The sequence below is a fragment of the Pipistrellus kuhlii genome, unplaced genomic scaffold, assembly GCF_014108245.1.
Source record: "Pipistrellus kuhlii isolate mPipKuh1 unplaced genomic scaffold, mPipKuh1.p scaffold_m20_p_13, whole genome shotgun sequence".
Taxonomy (NCBI): domain Eukaryota; kingdom Metazoa; phylum Chordata; class Mammalia; order Chiroptera; family Vespertilionidae; genus Pipistrellus; species Pipistrellus kuhlii.
Genome location: NW_023425438.1, coordinates 11,681,911 through 11,699,193, shown reverse-complemented (window position 1 = coordinate 11,699,193; position 17,283 = coordinate 11,681,911). Strand labels below are relative to the sequence as shown.

Below are 17,283 nucleotides of genomic sequence, written 5' to 3'. Positions count from 1 at the left end.
GCTGGTGCTATTGTAACGAATAGGAAATATGGCGATGGGAGTGTCTGTGAATGTGAATAGATCTCTGCCAGCAGCTCCTAGAAATTTAAACTTAGTGGGTTGGGGATGAGGTCAGGTGCAGGGAGTTGAGAAATCTACACCTCCCATCATCTCTAGTCTATTCTCAGGCCCAGTCTGTGCCTACAGCAAGCAGCCTGGGTTTGGTGACAGCCTCAGCCTCATCAATCTGGGTAGAGGCATAATTTGTAAATAAATATAATTTACAAATTATATATATGAATATATATTTCATTTGATCAGACAAGTATGATATAATAGGGTGTCCCAAAAATATATACACACAATAAGGGCAGTGTTTATTAAAATACGTTTCATTTCAAAAATTGAGCTATCAGCTTTTAAAGTGTGTATACCTTTTTTTGAGACTAACATAACCTAATGTAACGTAATATAACAACATAAATATTTCCCCTTATGTGTGTGCTGAGAAAGAGAGCTAAAGGTGTGGGCTTGGCACCCTACCCTAAGAATACCTACTACTTAGACTTCCTGTTGGCATTATATTATGACCTAAGCAAAGGGCAACATCTGGCATTAGAGAGGATCAAATGGCAGCACGGAGGAGCCTGGATTGGAGGCAGGGGAGGAAGGCAGGCTGGCTCTGCCCTCCTTTCTTACTTTAAAAGCAAAACAAAAAACTATTGTGTTAAAACTCATTTATGGAGTTTTATCTTGTTCTTACTTATCATTTATCTTTTTTTTTTTTTTTAACCACACACTGAAAGCCTAGTTTAATATTCACTCACATCTAAATTGTATAAAGAACTCACAAACATCAAAATACTGATTGGTTATAGACACGTGAGTAAAGAAAAATCCATTAAGCCCTGGGTTTTATTTTAAGTATATTGCAGAACCCTCTAAGAAAAAACAAATCAATTAGTAATACACAGCACAATGCTGAAAAACCAGTGATTGTACTGGTTTTATTACTGTTGCTAAGCCATCTTGTCTGCTCAACTGAATGCAAAGAAATAAAGCACGATACAAAAGAAAATAAGTTCTCAACTATGGCTGTTAATCGCAATAATGAGGATCTGCCTCATGCTGAATGCCGAGGGGGTTGTATCACAAAAGAGCACTCAAAGGCTCATGAAAACCTTTAGTACCATTAAAAAAAAAATCTTCACCTGAGGATATTTTTTCCCACTGATTTTCAGAGAGTGTGGAAGAGAGAGAGAAAGACAGAGAGAAACACTGATGCGAGAGAAACACATTGATTGGTTGCCTCTTGCATGCTCCCCCATGAGGGCCCAGGCTGGGGCTGAGCCAAACGGGCTAGGGCCTTTTTGTACTGTTTTGTACCATTTTGATTCTGATCCTTGGAACTGAAATTTACCCTTATCTGTTGACTAAGTTGAACTTCATGGGACCTGTGGTATATCAAACCATTCTGATAACCAGTATAGATCCCATTACATCAAACCAGGACCAAAATCCAAGTAAATATAATCATTCATCATCCATAATGTATACAACACCATTCTTTATGGTCAACTTCTTTGGTTTCTGTCTTCAGGCATTCCTGTTATCGGTATGTTGCATCTTCTTTGTCTAGCTCTGATGAATGTCATCTTTTTTATTTTTTAAACATTTCTCTTTTTTCCTTCTATTTCTTGTAAGGCATTAAATGTTGTGTTTTTTGCTCTTGAATTGCTTCCTAATTTAGTTTTCATGTCTGAATTATTTTTTTTTCCTTTCATTTTACATTCTTTTCTGATTCTACCACCTGGTCTCTTATGTTTTCTAATATTGACATGCTATTTTTCATGTCTTATATTATTGTTTTATGGTCATTTATCTCAGTTTAAAATAGAAGGTCATAATTTTGAGCTCTTCTGTAGGCATGTATTTTTGTTATGCTTTCATTTTTCTGTCCAGTTGTTATTCTATCCTCTATACTCTTTAAACTTTTTTATTGTAATTTTGTATGTGATTTAATCTTGATATTTCTGTTATACATTTTTATATAAAATTAGTTTCTAGGACTTTCAGGATTCAGGAGATGTTCCAACTTCACAGAACTTCCTTTATATTTCTTGTTATTTTAAAAATATATAGTGTTTAAAAATATGCCAGTTTGCTTCCTAATGTTTCTGGCTGTTTCACACCTCCCACCCCACATACTTTTACCTGAAAACCCTTTTATTTATTTATTTATTTTTATGATCCTTGTATTACTAAATACTGATTTCGCTTCCAGAAATGTTTTTCCAGTGGGGGCCCTTCCTGGAAAGGAGGCGTGGTGGCCAGACTGCACTCGTTGCTTCAGATCTTACCATGGACCGTTTGTACTCAGAGGCCACTGAACTGGGCAAAGGGCTCTCACATCGGCTTTCTGTCATTTCCAGCAAATAGCTGTTAGCTATTTGGGGTTCCTCCTGCTCTCAGGTTTGTAAGGCAGCCTGTTGCTTTTCTCACCTTTCTCTTGCTTCGTTGTTAACACTATGCAGGCCCTGGTTGTTTGTGCTTTGTTCTGACCCATTTGTATTTTAGGGTTAGAGGAATACCTTATGAACATGTTTGTTGCATATATTCATGGGTTTTCAGTTTTGATATATGGTTGCTCTGTTTCCATGGAAGGATTCAGAGAGATAAAAAGAACTATGCTGTTACTGCCATCACCACCAAATTCCCAGAATCCTTGAGAGAAAAAAATTACTTGAGGAATTACTTGAGGTCATTTGCTATGATTAACTCCTTTATACCATCTATCTGATCAGTTCCTCGCCTGCATTCCTATTTCTGGGGCTATAGGGTTTTTCAGATTTTACCTCATTGACATCTCCAATGACCATGGCCTAGAAACTGCTGCTACATCATGTAGCCCACTAAGTGGAATTTAACTTTTTCTTCATAGTGCCACCCAGACTTAGCTAGTTGTTCTAGCTGTTTGATCCTTCACTAAATGGCTTCAGATATAAATATTTTATACTGACTCTCTTCTCTACTGTCAGATATATTTTCTTAGTGTTCATATCTCCCTATGTTTAATCTATTTTATACCCAATGCTGGGTGAAGGTGTGAAAGTGGCCCTCAGCTCCTCTTGTGTATCAGGCTGAGGGACAGCTAGATGCAGGAGTCTTTGTTTTATAGTTTTGGAATGCATTTATATTTTGAAACATATTTGGTGGATGGGAGAAGACATGGGAAGTAATCTCAGATAAAAGGATGCTACAATGGCGGTGAGTAAACAGGGCTGGGAATCTTTGGGCCATTCAAGTTCAAGGTGTTTAGTTACAGTGCATTTACGTAGCACTTCCATCCTCCAGTAAGTTTAGCTTTTTACAGCTGGTAGGTCATCAGATTACATGTGTCTCATCAGCTAGGCAATAGTGTAGAAAGGTGACCAGGTGGCCTGTGGTTACAGACAAAACCTGAGGCTGAGGTGGGCACGTTCAGCAGCACCGTTTTTAGTTGATGCATGTTGTTCTAGTTAGTTTTTCAGACAGACTTTGTTTGTATGTACTTGTGTGTGCGCGCGCGCACGCGCACACACACACACACACACAGTTCATTTGTGTAAAGCTTTCCAATCGTTTTTTCCTCGGGGTGTTTTTTGATGAGAAGGTAGCAGGTAGTAACATCAGTAATTGTAACACTAGCCCTGTCTTTTGTACTGTGTTCACACATGTGATCTATTTTTCCTTTTGCCATCATTGTCTCCTTTGCTCACACACGGTTCCTCAGTCAGGATGCCCAAAAATGCTGAGGTCTCCCAGGAATAAAGGCCAGAGGCCCAGGGCCCTCTCTGCTGGGAGGCAGACATTGTTTCACTGGAGGAACCTCCTAGTGAGTCAGCTCCCCAACAACAGGGCAGTAAGTCAGGGCTGTTGAGATAAAAGCTGCTTTCAGAATCGAATTACCCTAAACAGCTCTGACATTGGCAATCGGAGGAAGTTTCTAATGGCGCCTGGGATGGCTGCTGCGCTGTGCTCTTAGCCACCCCTGCTCCCCGAGGGAATGCCAGTAACACGCGAGAGAAGAGAAAGGTCTCAGGGAAAAACACTATCCTGAAAACAGAACTGTTAAAATTAAGTTAAGGGACGCCTTGGGGCTAATTTGGTTATCCCCAAGTTGGCTTCAGGCCAGAGCTGTGTTAAATATGTGATATTGAGATGGGTGCTGCGGACTCACCCATCTGGTGGTTACACATAATGGATGTGGTTTGAGAATTAAAGTGGGAAGTGGTTATGGTCCAAATCTGAGCTTCGCCACACTCAAGCCTGAAGCATCATTGATTTCTGCCTGTATCTACTCTGTCCCCTGACTGGGGAGAGAAAGCCTTGGTCTAGGCCAGTGGTTCGCAAACTGCGGCTCTCGAGCCACATGTGGCTCTTTGGCCCCTTGAGTTTGGCTTGGCGTTAGAACCACTTCTTCAAAATAGACTTGCCATGCTGCAAACCCACTTCTGTGAATGGGCCACGAAGTTTCAATTGCACTGTACGTGCATGTCCACATGTGGTATTTTGTGGAAGAGCCACACTCAAGGGGCCAAAGAGTCCTATGTGGCTCATGAAATGTGGTTTGCCGATCACTGGTCTAGACCATGAAGGGTGAAACCCTTACAAGGCTTTTGTGACTGTAACACCTCTGGCAGGCGGGCTGACAGAGGTACAGGAGCCCAAGAGGCCTTGGGATTTGGAGCTAGGAAAAAAGCATGTCCTGGCTCCTGGGTCTGGGGCCCAGACCCTCTAAGATAAACTGGAGAGCGGAGACACATGAAAGAGGGAAATCCAAACGTCAAGAACAGAAAGAAAAGTAGTAGGCGGAACACACACTCATTTGAACACCCACACCTACATTACTGAAATCCAAGGAGCCCCGAAGTCTGTAAGAAAACACTTGAATCTTGCTCCTTAGCAGTGTGGATACTCCACTGACCCGATGGCTGATGGAACTGATCAGTTGATTTACTGAATGGATTTATTAATAGAATCAAAGTCACAAAGCTGGTTGAGAGAAGAAAAGAAAATAGTCCTATTTTCCAGGGAGCTATTCTGGAGAGTTTTTTATGATCCTTAGTTAGAATGCTGGATAAGCTTGAGCTATGCCTTATTTTCCTTAGTTGTGAACATTGATCCTGGAAGAGTTGTCATTCAATCGGCCCGTTATTTAATAAATTATAATTAAATAAATAAAATTTGCTCTCAACAGTTATTATGAAGAAACTGTCAACATTCACTATAAAAAACAAACCAGCCATCCTAGATCCAATGGCCTGGGATTTGTTTGAAAAATGTATCTTTCTCCCCACACCATGCCTGGTGCCCTTCCCTCACTGCTTCTCCAGGAACTGCCAACAGCCATGTGAGCATGGAGGGGATGACTCCTTCCCGCTTGAGCTTTCAGATAAGAACCCAGCCCTGGCTAACACCTAATTGTAACCTTCTGAGAAATTATGAAACAGGACTCAGCTGAGCTGTTACTGGTTTCCTGACCCACAGCAACAAAAATGTGTGCTATTTTAAGCCACCACTTTTATGGTCATTTATTATGAAGCAATAGATAACTATCCAGTCACTCCACAGCCCTGCCCCAGCAGCCAATACTTTCTTTGGTCTCCTCATTTGTGTAAGCACCCAGCGTGGAGGGCACTGGCTGGGCTGAGTCCTTCCCAGGGCCCTCTCTCTCATTGCCTTTCCTCTTCCCAGTGAAGAAGCAAATGGGAAGAATCCCCTTTTGTGATCTAGAATTAGCATTTCAGCCTTTCCCCTCCTAGTTCCTCTGTCAGCTCCAAGCCTAGATGAATTTAAACAAAGTGACATCTGCTCAGGACACTGAAGCTTAGCTGCAGCAAGCAGAGAGCTAACAGGTTCCGAGGGGATGCAGAGTGGTTTTGAGGCAGAACCAGCAAGTCTGGGAGGATGGTAATTAAAAGGGGACATCCCAAATAATAAGCGCTTAATGCACTTGCACTGATGGTCTTGAAGCTAAATGGTCTTAATCAAGGCGTGCAGAGACCAGAGTTCCTGGACCATTTATTGTCTCCTACTTATGTAACCTTTCACTGAACCAAAGGGGGAAAACCATGTTTTCTCAGGCCAGCCGGGAGAGAGGATGACAGAATCCTCTCCATGGCTAAGAGGAGCCCAGGCATGACGTTAAGTTGTTTGGCCTTTATTTGCCATAACTCCAGCACTAGTCTATAGTGTTAGATTAGAGGTTTGTGAGGTGTTTTGGAGCCTGTCAGAGTTGGATAATGCTACGCTATTTCTCCAGTGGGGGCCACGGTTAGACAGTTCTAACGTAACCCTATTGATTCCTGGCTTTCTCAAAGGATACTAAAGAAGGATGATCAGTTCAGTATAATTTGCAAAACATCCATCTTGGATGAGACCTTGTCACCCTTCAGGGGAAGATAAAGTCAGCCATGGAGTGGGGTCCTGTCCTAACTCCATGTGTGTATGTTTGGAAATTGGAATGGGAACCAGTCTTTCTTGTGCTGGGACAGCAGTGGCTTCATCTCGAGCTTACGTGAACCCAGCTCTGGGTGGCAGTTTCCAGGAGGGACACTTGGGCTCATTCCCAGCTACAGGCCCCAGAGCTTGGCACAGAGCAGGCACATAGCACATGCTAGTGAAAATAAAACCCAGCTGGCTCGCTCTCTCTCTCTCTCTCTCTCTCTCTCTCTCTCTCTCTCTATATATATATATACACACATATATATATACATATACATATACATATATATATATATATGTATACACACACACACACACACACACACACACACTAGATGCCTGATGCATGAAGATTCATGCAAGAACGGGCCTTCCTTCCCCTGGCTGCTGGCACCGCCTTCACTCCCACTGGAGCCACCTTTCCACCTTCCCATGCTGCCCAGCGTGGCTGCATATGCAAATTAACCTGCCATCTTTGTTGGGTTAATTTGCATACTCACTGTTGATTGGCTGGTGGGTGTCACAAAAGTATGGTCAATTTGCATCTCACTCTTTTATTAATGTAGATATATATATATAGATATATATATATATATATATATATAGATTCAGGAAATTGTGAAAACATTGACTAGAAAGCAATGATGTCTTCTACAGTGAACACTGAGGCAAATCTTCTGACTGGAAGGAGGAAACAATGGGCCTGGAAGCAGCAAAGCTTCTCTGTGGCCAGCGACCAGACAGCAAGGGGATTGCTCCTAGGAGGGCGTGGAGTTTAGGGGGGAAGACTTTAGAGTGAGCTGGTCCCTGGCTTTGCAGTTTACTGGTGGGCAAGTCCCAAAGCCTTTCTGATCCTGTTTCCTCAGTTCTACACCAGGGAAAGTAATGGTGGCTCACATAAGCCCTGGACACATATTCACTCATGTGATCCTTTCATCACACCTATGGGATGCAAACACAATATTTTAAGGTGGAGAAAAAAAGACACAGAAAGGAGAAGGGAGTGACTTACAGTAAGTGGCAGAGCTGGGATTTGAACAAAGGCAGTCAGTGCTCTGAGAGCTGTGCCATGCTGCTTCTGGAGGGGGCATGAGGAGGGGGGCTGGAGGGATCAATGAGATGTGCTGAATGTGCTTAGTAACTGTGGGCAGGTGAAAGGAGGCAGCCTGTAGACAGGGACCATTCACCTGGGAAGCTCTGCTGCAGGAGGCACTCTGCCGGGGAGCTTCCAGTTCTAACCTGCCACCTGCCACCTGTGCAAGTGCAACAGAGCAGCCCCTGCGCCTTGGTGTTGGCCACCCGTTAGGGAGGTGGGCTGTCTCTCCAGTGGGCAAAGCTGCTTGCATTGGACAAGACTCCTTAATGTCAGTAATGGGGATCATGAATCCGAATTAGTTCCACGCCAGCTTTCTTCCTGGAGCATTTGGGGGAGAGAAGTGCAGAGAAATAAAGAGTGACATCCTAATTAGGAGAGCGCACCTGCTGCAGTGACTGGGCACCCACGAACCTTGTTAAGGCTGGTGCTTCCTGCGTCACATTTGCTATAAATAGATGAGAATCTAAAATTAGTAAAACAGGAGAGAACACAAAGCTCTCGGTTCAATAGTAGGCCAGCTGAGCAGGAAAAAGGTCAGTGCCTAACAGTTTCCAGGAATTGCACCTCTGGCCCTACTCCTGCCGAGCTCCTCGAGTTGCCCCCCCAGTAGAATGGGTGCTGACAGAGTGCAGGCCACGTACATTAGTGGAGGCTGGCGCCACAGAGGGCCGCCAATTAGCTGCAATTATCAGCTCTCTCACCTGTGCGTGGTGCATTTGTGCCTAGAAAAGTGTTTTTAATATTAGTGAAGATGCAAATGTGCTCTGTTTAAGCAAAAACTCACATTAGAAACAGGAGTTTGAGAGATTGGAGATTCCTCCAGGTGACCTTTACAACAGTGGGATTCTTTTAAATCAGGGATGGGGAATGTCCAGCCAACAGACTGTGTAAGGCCCACAAAATCATTTGGTCTGGCTCTGCTAAGGCATTAGTGATGAGTTAATTAAATGTTTGACCAAATACAGCAGGCTAATTTTTAAGTTAATACTTTTGTAGTACCCACAAATCCTATCTATTGTAATAAAGAGGGAATATGCTAATTGACTTTCCTGCTCTCAAAGATGGCAGTGCCAAGAGCCAATAAGGAAGGAATATTCTAGTTGACTGCCATGCACTCAAAGATGGTGATACCCACAGCCACAAGATGGTGGCACCAAGTCCCCTCAGCCCTGCCGGAGTGCTTGCCTCTGAAGTCCCCCAGTCCCCTCAGGCTCCCAGGGCTGACCTGAGGCACAGAGCAAGCCTCAGATGGTGGCTGTCCAGCTGCCCAGGGCCGCTCGAGGCTCAGGTAACAAGGGCTGGCCAAGGCCTGCACTGTTGGCAGTGGCAGGAGCAGAGGTGTGATGGGGGCCTTGCCTTCCCCTGATCGCCTGGTCACCTCCCGCCCCTGAGGGCTCTTGGACTGTGAAAGGGGGCAGGCCAGGCTGAGGGACCCTCCCTCCAGTGCATGAATTTTCATGCACTGGGCCTCTAGTAATGTTATAAATATACAAATGGCCCTTGGTAGAAAAGTTTCCCCATCCCTGCTTTAAAATTTATCACGACTGTATCCTTCCAAATGTTATTTGGCTTAGAAGATTTTAGCTTTCTATGCAATTAAAAAAATCCACTCTTTAGCCTTTTACATCAGTTGTAAAATTTAGGGCACAGTTACTTAATCTCTGTGGGCCTTGGTCACCTTGTCTGTAAAAGGGGATCAGATAGCACCAGTAACTGAGAGACTGCACATGAGAGAGCCCACCACAGCTGCTGGTGAGCCTGGCTGGGCCTGCGGGGCCTGAGTGTAGAAGGCTGCACTGGAACAAAGACCCCAGTGCGTAAAAGGCCAGGCTCTGAGCGAGTGGCCGGCCCCACACAGCCTGCTTTCCAGCAATGCCGTCATCCCCAGAAGGCGTGCTTGGATGATAATGGCTCTCGCTACAAATTCTATTAACTCTAATAGTTGTTCTGGGGTGAATGGATAATGCGTTTAGCAGAAATAGACCCAATCAATTTATATGAAACACATAAAACTTTCTCATTGGAATTGGCATCTGTTCTTGAATCACAGGAGCGTGTGTGGGGACGGAAGGTCTGTCACCCTCACTTCTGGGCACATCCACCGTGTCCTGGGTTAATTAGAGAGCTGGGGCTTCCTTACGCCCAGCATCACAGCTGGCTAGTGCAGGCCCCTCCCCCCCAGGCGAGGCCAGGGGTTCTGACTCCCGGTCCAGTGCTATTTTCATGATCCCACTCAGAAAACGGTAAACCAACGGTCACCAACTATAATAACTCAGAGGCAAGACTGTGGTTTGAGCCAGGACTCCGTGAGTTGTAGTGACTTTTGGGTTGGGCCCAAGGTTTAGCCTGGTTCTCACTTAGACTGAGCTGATCCTTTTCCACTCTCCCTACACAGCCGGAGGAGAGAGGTTTAAGGAAGCAGAGGCAGGATCGCCTGTCCTTACCTGGGCTTTCAGAGAGACAGGACGGCAGAGCCCGCTCCCACCTCCTCACCACTAATGCTCATTAGAGAGAGGGCGAGCGCTCCAGAGCTCAGTGATTGCATTATCCCAACCATTTGGTTAGTGTAATTGTATGTGCAAAGCTGACAAATGTAATTTTCTCAGACTTAATACTTATCCCATTTTCTCTGTTTTTTTTTCTTCTTTTTTTTTTCTTTCCTTTCTTTCTGATTAGCTAGTGACTCAGGCTTTCGAGAATGCTTCGAGAGGCACCTGGCAGGGCTTTTCTCTGCCAGGCCCTCATTGGAAGGGACGGCTGGCTGGAGAGGCAGGGGAAGGGGGGATTAGGCATGTTTAGGCAGATTTGGAAGCTCTGTGAGTGAATCTCCTGAAACTGCCTCTGCGTTTCCAGGCGGTGCCCTAGCCAGCCGCCCCGTTCCAGCCCAGCAGAAACAGACAGCGCTGAGCTTTGGAAGAAAATTTTATCTTGTCTCCTCTGACAACTGATTTGTTTACTGGTCACGTAGGGGCTCTCAACTGGACACACTACCCTCTTTTTCCTTTTTGGTGTTGATCTGTGGTTGGAGACTTGGACACTCAGAAGTAGCTCAGCTGGCTGAAAAAAATGTAGATTTCAGGCCCCCTTCCTTACCAGCTGTGGGCCACTAATAATCTTCCAGATCCTCCTCCTCCTCCTCCCTACAGTGGGAACACAGTAGTTGTCCCTGGGCAGTGAGGACGGGAGGAGCTGATGTGTGGAACACCCTAGCCAGGGTCAGGTGTGCTCATGGATTACTCCTTTCCTCCCCTTCCCTTCCCCTCGGGGCCCCAGCCCTCCTGTCCTCTCTAGGGGGCCTTCCTGGTAGGAGCTCTACGTTTGGATGAAGTTGCAGACTGTGGTCTCCCTGTTCCCAGGCCACGTGGCTCCTTTGGGCCAGAAGCTCACCTTGTCCCTGTGGTGCTGGGCGCATGGAAGGCAGGTGTCAGGCCAGTGTTTGCCTGCCGATTATTTGAGTGGGTGTGGCCCTGACCCAGGCCTCTCCATGAGCCCGTTGGACCCCCTCTCCTCCAGGATCCCCCTCCTTCAGGACCCTCCTCCCTCAGGATCCTCCTCTGCAGAACTCCTCTTGCCATAGGCGTGTAACTGGATGTAATCCTTGTCTACCCGTTCTCTCCTTTTTCTAACCTGTGAGTTCTCTGAGATCCTGGCCTGGATCTGGTCCTGCTCAGCATTTCTGCCCTCAGAGGATTCTGTTGGAACTGTGGACTCAACATGGATCCAGGGGCAGTCAGCCTCCTCTCCCTGACCATGAGCCTGAGTCCTGGCCAGTGCTGATGCAGAGGGCCCAGTGGACCTTATCTTGTGGGTGGTGGGGAAAGGAAGCCCTGCTCCCCTCCCCCTATAAATCCTCTCGATGAAGACAGGGGCCCCCACCACACTGCTAGAGTCCACAGCAAGGTGGGACTGGGAGTCTGTCAGGCTGGGGGAGAGATGCTTCCTGCTACTGAAACACACAGCAGGGGAAGGGGTATTGGAAGCCTGCCTCGGCTTCTCCCTCACCTGAGCTGCTCCCTGATCTGACAGTGGGTCCTGGGGAAGCACTAACTCTTTATGGGGCTCTCTAACACCTCCCAGGGGCTCAGTGTCCTCTTTCCTTTGAGTTGGGGTTACTCCAAAAGGGGGTCTGAAGAACCAGTGCTGACCCAAAGCCATCTGCCCATCACCCTGCTCTGAGGCTGGGCCACTCAGTAGAGGAAGCTGTGTCCCAGCCATTGTCACCTCCAGCCATCAGGCAGCCACTCACTTCTGATTTTATCTGGAGGTGGTAGGGGAGTACCAACGCTTTTGAGCCGCTGTGTGATTTCATTAGTCTGAGTGGCCACTGGCCAGGCCCTTATCGACCAGCCCTTTAGGGACAGTGGGAGTTATATGGCAATAAACCCGAGTCAGGCAGGGTGGATGGCAGGTTTCCGAATGCTGGCTGCAGGGGAGCCAGCAGCTGACATCTGAGAACCGAGCCCAAGCATTAAGTGTCCACCAATCAATCAGTAAGTGTTTCCAGAACCCCTGCGTGTAACAGGTGCTGGTGGTTAGGCAGGCAGTGGCTTGCTGTGACGTTTGCTTAGAATGTCCTGAGTTTATCACAGGAGCCATGGTTGACCAAGGACTGGGAAGTCAGGGAGATAGTTGCTCCCTTATGAGGTGAGGTGCGGGGAAGGCCATTGAACGATGAAAGCAGGTCCTCCCTTGTGTTAGATGGTTTCAATGAGCCATGAACCACGAGGCAGGGTTGGGAAACAGAGATTACAGCGTGGAAAACTGGAAAGGTATTTTGAGCTTCCCGTTAAAGGAGAAGAGAGGAAGGGGGAGGTAATGGGAGAAGCCATGAACTTTTCCCCTGGTTTGGAGCTGTGAGGTCAGGCAGGAGCTAGGACGGGATAGTTAGTTCTGGGGTAGCTTTTCGGAGGAAAGGAAGAATGACAGCAAGCACAAAGCAAAGCTAATACTTAATATGTTGAGAGTCAATGCATTCAATGTGATTTGCAGTAAACAAGGATTGCACATTTATAAACAGAAGTGAGAGGTTTATCATTTATCCGTATCACCTATTACAGGAGGAAGAGTGTCTCCCGGTTACTTATGTTAGAAGAAGCCTCAGTGCCCAGGCCTACTGCTTACCTGGGGAACCCTGACTGTGGGTGTGGCCCAGAGGCCTTCATCAGCTTCCCTGGGGCTGCTGGCTCATGGAGTGAATAGCTGCTGAGGAACATCACTCTGGGGTCTGAGACTGACCCCAAAGGACGCCCTGGTCAAAGAGAAGCTGGGAAGTCACTGCCATGGTTTAGGGCACGAGGCTGAAGAGGCCTGTGTTGGAAGCAGCAGAGCCCCCTCAAGCAGTCCTTCATCCCAGGACTGCTGAGTCAAGCAGCGTTGATGGGAGCCAAGCTCTGGGGACATGTGTTGAACCTGATGCCCTGGGGGGTTTCCCCAGGATGGGCTAGCTTGCCTTCTTGCAATAGGTAACCTTGGCCTTGGGCCCAACCCTCTTTATGTGGAGGAAAGATCTGATAGAAGGTTTGCTTTGTTCAGTGAATAGAGACTGGTTTTAGGGGGCTGAGTTGAGGCGAGGTCAGCCTGGTTCTCTGTTTGTGCCAGCGCCTGGGTGTTCCCTATGCATGAAGGAGTGCTCCTTCGCACACCTTTCAGAAGTTCTGTAGTAAGAGAGCCAGCTTCTTCTTGGAGGTCCATAACCAAAGTGCAAGTAATGTTCCTTTTACAGGTTGACTTCTTATTCTTTAAACTTAGCTCCCCATCTCAATCATAGCACCCATCTTTCTTCTGCCTTTTGCAACAAATAATTACTTTGCTAATATTAGTAAGTTGAACTCTTACCTGTAGGGTCAAAGAGGGGGGTCTCTCTTGGTATATTTTCCCAAAGTTTCATCTCCTTGTTAGGGTTTCTTTCAAACAGATTTCTTGACTTGGGTGCTGTATTCTGCAGCATCTTGTCCTCCCCACTGACTGGAATAGATAAGATCCCATTGGTTGACTTAAGTGAGGCTCCGCTGTAGGGAGGTGAGCATGCCTCAAGGGAAGGTGGGAGAAAGTGGCTTAGGTGAAGGAAGGACAGTGAACCCGGGTAGTCTGGGTGGGAACAAGTGCTGGGGGCAGGGCGGACTCACTGGTGAGGTAGCAGTCCAGGCTGATGGAGATATTGTCAAAAGCCACGGTGGCTCTGGATCCTTGTCCCCACCATACGACAATCTGCAGCCAGAACCTGTACATGTGTTAAGAGGAGTGTGTGTGAGGAACAACCTGGCTTGGCCACATCTTAGGACCCAGCGTCCAGCAAACGGGTGCCAAGACCCTTCACATGATCACTGTTCATCAGCCTTCCCTGTCTCAGAGCGACTGTCCGAGGAGGCAGTCAACATCTCCCCCCACTTGTCCAGCACAATGCACTGCCCTCTCCGAGGGACTGTTCCACATGTTAATCAATTTGGAGTTTGGGGCTCAGGTCTAGAACTCCTGGGACCTCTAGGAGAGCTTTCACTTTCTGGGTGTGCAGGATGGGTGGACATGGGTAGGCTTGATGTTCCCAGTGTGGTCTAAGTCATTGTTAAAATACTAAAATGCTTCTGTACAAACTGAGAAAGAGCCACTGTCCCCTGACAGGCCCCTTCCTGCAGCTTTAGGCCACCTGGCTCTTTCCTGGTGCCCCCTAGATTTCACACAGCAGGGGTCTCAAGGATTTGGTATCCAGCATCAGTTCCCACTGGAGTTGGTCTGTGTGGTGCCCAACTGGTTGTTACATATTAAATGATTTGACTCTGAGCCTTGGGGGTGTTTGTAAACAACACAGAGTGGGCCATAAGTATTAATAGTAAACACACTGAGATATCACTTTCCACCTCTCATAGCCTTGCAGGTCAAGGACTGTGGCCAGGGAAGGCTTGAGAGTAGGCTAAAAAACAAACAAACAAACAAACAAACTCATCTTCAGTTCATTTGTATCCTGGGGAGCCGTCCTTCTGGAAACTGTCAGCCATATCTTTCCTGCTGTGAAGTGAGAGTTTCCTGAGAGCTTTAAAAACCTTTCCTCCCTTCAAAGTCAATCCAGAATAACCTGCAGGAGGCCGTGCAGTCTCTGGTGTGGGTGTAAAATATCAAGAGAGGGAGCCTATGTCCCAATGGGTGACTGAGTTAACCACATGTAGGATGGCTGTTCCATGGAATGCCCATCCCCAATATAAAAGGATGGACCAGATACAGGCTGTAAATTGGATGGAGCTGAAAAACATTATGCTGAGTTAAAGAGATCAGACAATAAGTTAAATATCTCATTATCCTATTCATAGAAATTACTCCATCTATATGAAACTAGAGGCCCAGTGCATAAAATTCATGCACAGGGGGAGTCGCAGGGGGGAGGAGAATGGTGGTCCCCTCAGCCTGGCCTGTGGCCATTCGTAGTTCAGAACCCCTCAGGGGATGTATGACTGCCGACTTACACCTGCTCCCTGCTTTGGCCACTGCTGCTATGCTCTCCAGCCATGAACCCAGCTTCTGGCTGAGCAGTGCTCCCCCTGTGGGAGCACATTGATCACCAGGGGGAAGCTCCTGTGTTGAAAATAAATATATATATATTTAGAATAGGCAAATCTATAGGCAGAAAGCAGATCAATGGTTGCCTATGGCTGGGAGTCAGGAGGTATTGACTGAAAACTAGCTCAGGGTTCTTTCGGGGGGGGGGGGATGAAAATATTCTAACATTGGATTGTGGTGCTCTTTGTACAACTGTGCATTTGTTAAAAGTTGTCAACATGCACACCTATAGCTCAATAAAGCTGTCAGTACAAAGGAGAGAGAGAAGGAACCCACACAATAGGTTGGCAGCCAGGGGTAGCAAGAGCAGAAAACCAGAGCATTGTCAGGAATGGGAGACTGATGGGTGGGAGATAGCGGGACATAGAGGGCAGAGGAAGCACAGGACACAGGCCTATGGGGGATTCTAAGAGAAATCCAAAAGGAATACTGCATTCAAATTGCTTACAATCTAGTGGGGAGATGAAGAGTGTATACATACATCAGTGTAGAATAGGTAGAGGGAGGTAAATGCCACATGAGGTGTGAATAAAATCCTCTAAGAGCTCAGAGAAAGGAGGAAGCCCACCAGGTTTGGGAGGTGGGGAGCATTTCTCAGGGGAGGTGATATTTAAGTTGGTGTTGAAAAAAGAAAAGGACTCAAAGGTGTGAGTGTGGGGATGGAGGACAGTGAGGAGAGGGCATTCCTAGTAGAGGAACTGGAGTGAGGGATGTCTCAGAGCAAGTCAGGGCCCCTCTGGCTAAGGTGTGAGAGGTGTGGAAGGAGGTGGAGATGATGAGAGGCATGGGTGTATCACACACCTTCAGTAGCTTCTCTGAGTCTTGGCACAATTACAGCTCTCATTCCCCAGATCTCCTTGGGGCACGTGGTCCATAGTTGAGTTCCTGGCTGGAGCCTCAGTGTCCCAGGACACAGTAGGCAGAGCTGCCTGATGTTCCCACACAACCATGGGTAAGGGGCCCACAACCACCTTCCTTAGTCTCCCCTTTTTTATTAGATCATCCCTAATCTGACATCCGTAGGCCAAGGGCCACCCTGGGCACTGATTTCAATGCTGAGCTGCATCATGGGTGTGCCATCTCTATAGGCCTGGGATGCCTGAGCCAGTAAATTATACATGTGTGCCTATCAAGCATGGGGGGAGGGGGACAAAAACTCCTGTTTCCCCCTAAATGGGCCCTTCTGGAGAAACTGAACATCTCCCCTCCTACCTGCTTTATTATTGAGAGATTAGAGCTGCAAAGTTCTCAACCAGCCACTGGGACTCTTAGCATGGACGACCTGATGCAGGCTGGGGCTCAGATGGTTTCTAAATAGAATAGTTTCTAAGTGCTCTGTAAGGCAACAGCGGTGACAGCTGCTGTTTAAAAGAGTTTGATTGACACTTGGAATTGCACATATTTTGAGTCAGGAACACTCACAATAATCAGGGAAGACTCAATCAGATGTCGCATCAGCTGTAAACACACATTGCTTCCTCTGTCTATCTAGGAAGCCAACTCTTCCCTTCAAGCTCCAGGTTCTAGAGGTTACAGGGAAGGGACAGGTGGGGCAAAGGGTGTGGGAGGGCAGGGGTGAAGCAGAGGCAGTTTGGGAGTGGGGTCTGGGGTTGGTAGGAGATGGGACAGGAAGGAGACAGCAGAACCATCTAGGAGTTTCTTTTCTGTGGGGGGGTTCACTGGCCAAGAGGTGGCCCCTGGGGCCACCAGATTCAGGTTACTCTACTTTGCATGGTAGCTGGTTGTGGGTCTTTACCCTAACCTCAGGTGAAGAAGGGATTGCTCCTGGCTCTGCTCAGCCTCTCCCTGATGGAAGTGGGTGAGGCTTCCTCAAGGCTCTCACAGTCATCCTGGCCCAACCACTCTTTTCTGTTGACCCCTCCCCTCCCCTCTCACCCCAATGCAGACACCAGGCTACTCTCCAGAGTGGGCTATGGCCTCAGGCCTCAGTTCTGGCATATACCCCGGGGACTCCTCTGGGATGAAGAGGAAGTTCTAGCATGCACTGGGTGGAGTGCTCCGGGTCTGAGGGAAAGTTCTAGCAGGTACCAGGTGAGCTGCTCTGGGTTTGAGGGAAAGCCAGTCCATCCCTGTCAGGATCACAGGCGCTAGGTGGTGTAATGAACATATAGGTTACTCTGCTGACCCTGCCCCAAAGCCTTAGCTCTGTGTGG

General features: G+C 47.2%; 1 protein-coding gene across 1 annotated transcript in view; it reads right to left on the bottom strand.

Moving 5' to 3' along the window:
* The window catches only part of LOC118717153 (ALK tyrosine kinase receptor), a 71,484-nt gene that overhangs the window by 43,798 nt on the left and 10,403 nt on the right, over positions 1-17,283 (bottom strand). Inside the window, exons 2-3 of the mRNA XM_036434870.2 lie at positions 13,687-13,781; positions 13,397-13,525 (exon numbers count right to left, since the gene is read on the bottom strand). Of these exons, the coding sequence (XP_036290763.2) occupies positions 13,397-13,525; positions 13,687-13,781 (224 nt within the window). The remainder of the gene's footprint in view (positions 1-13,396; positions 13,526-13,686; positions 13,782-17,283) is intronic.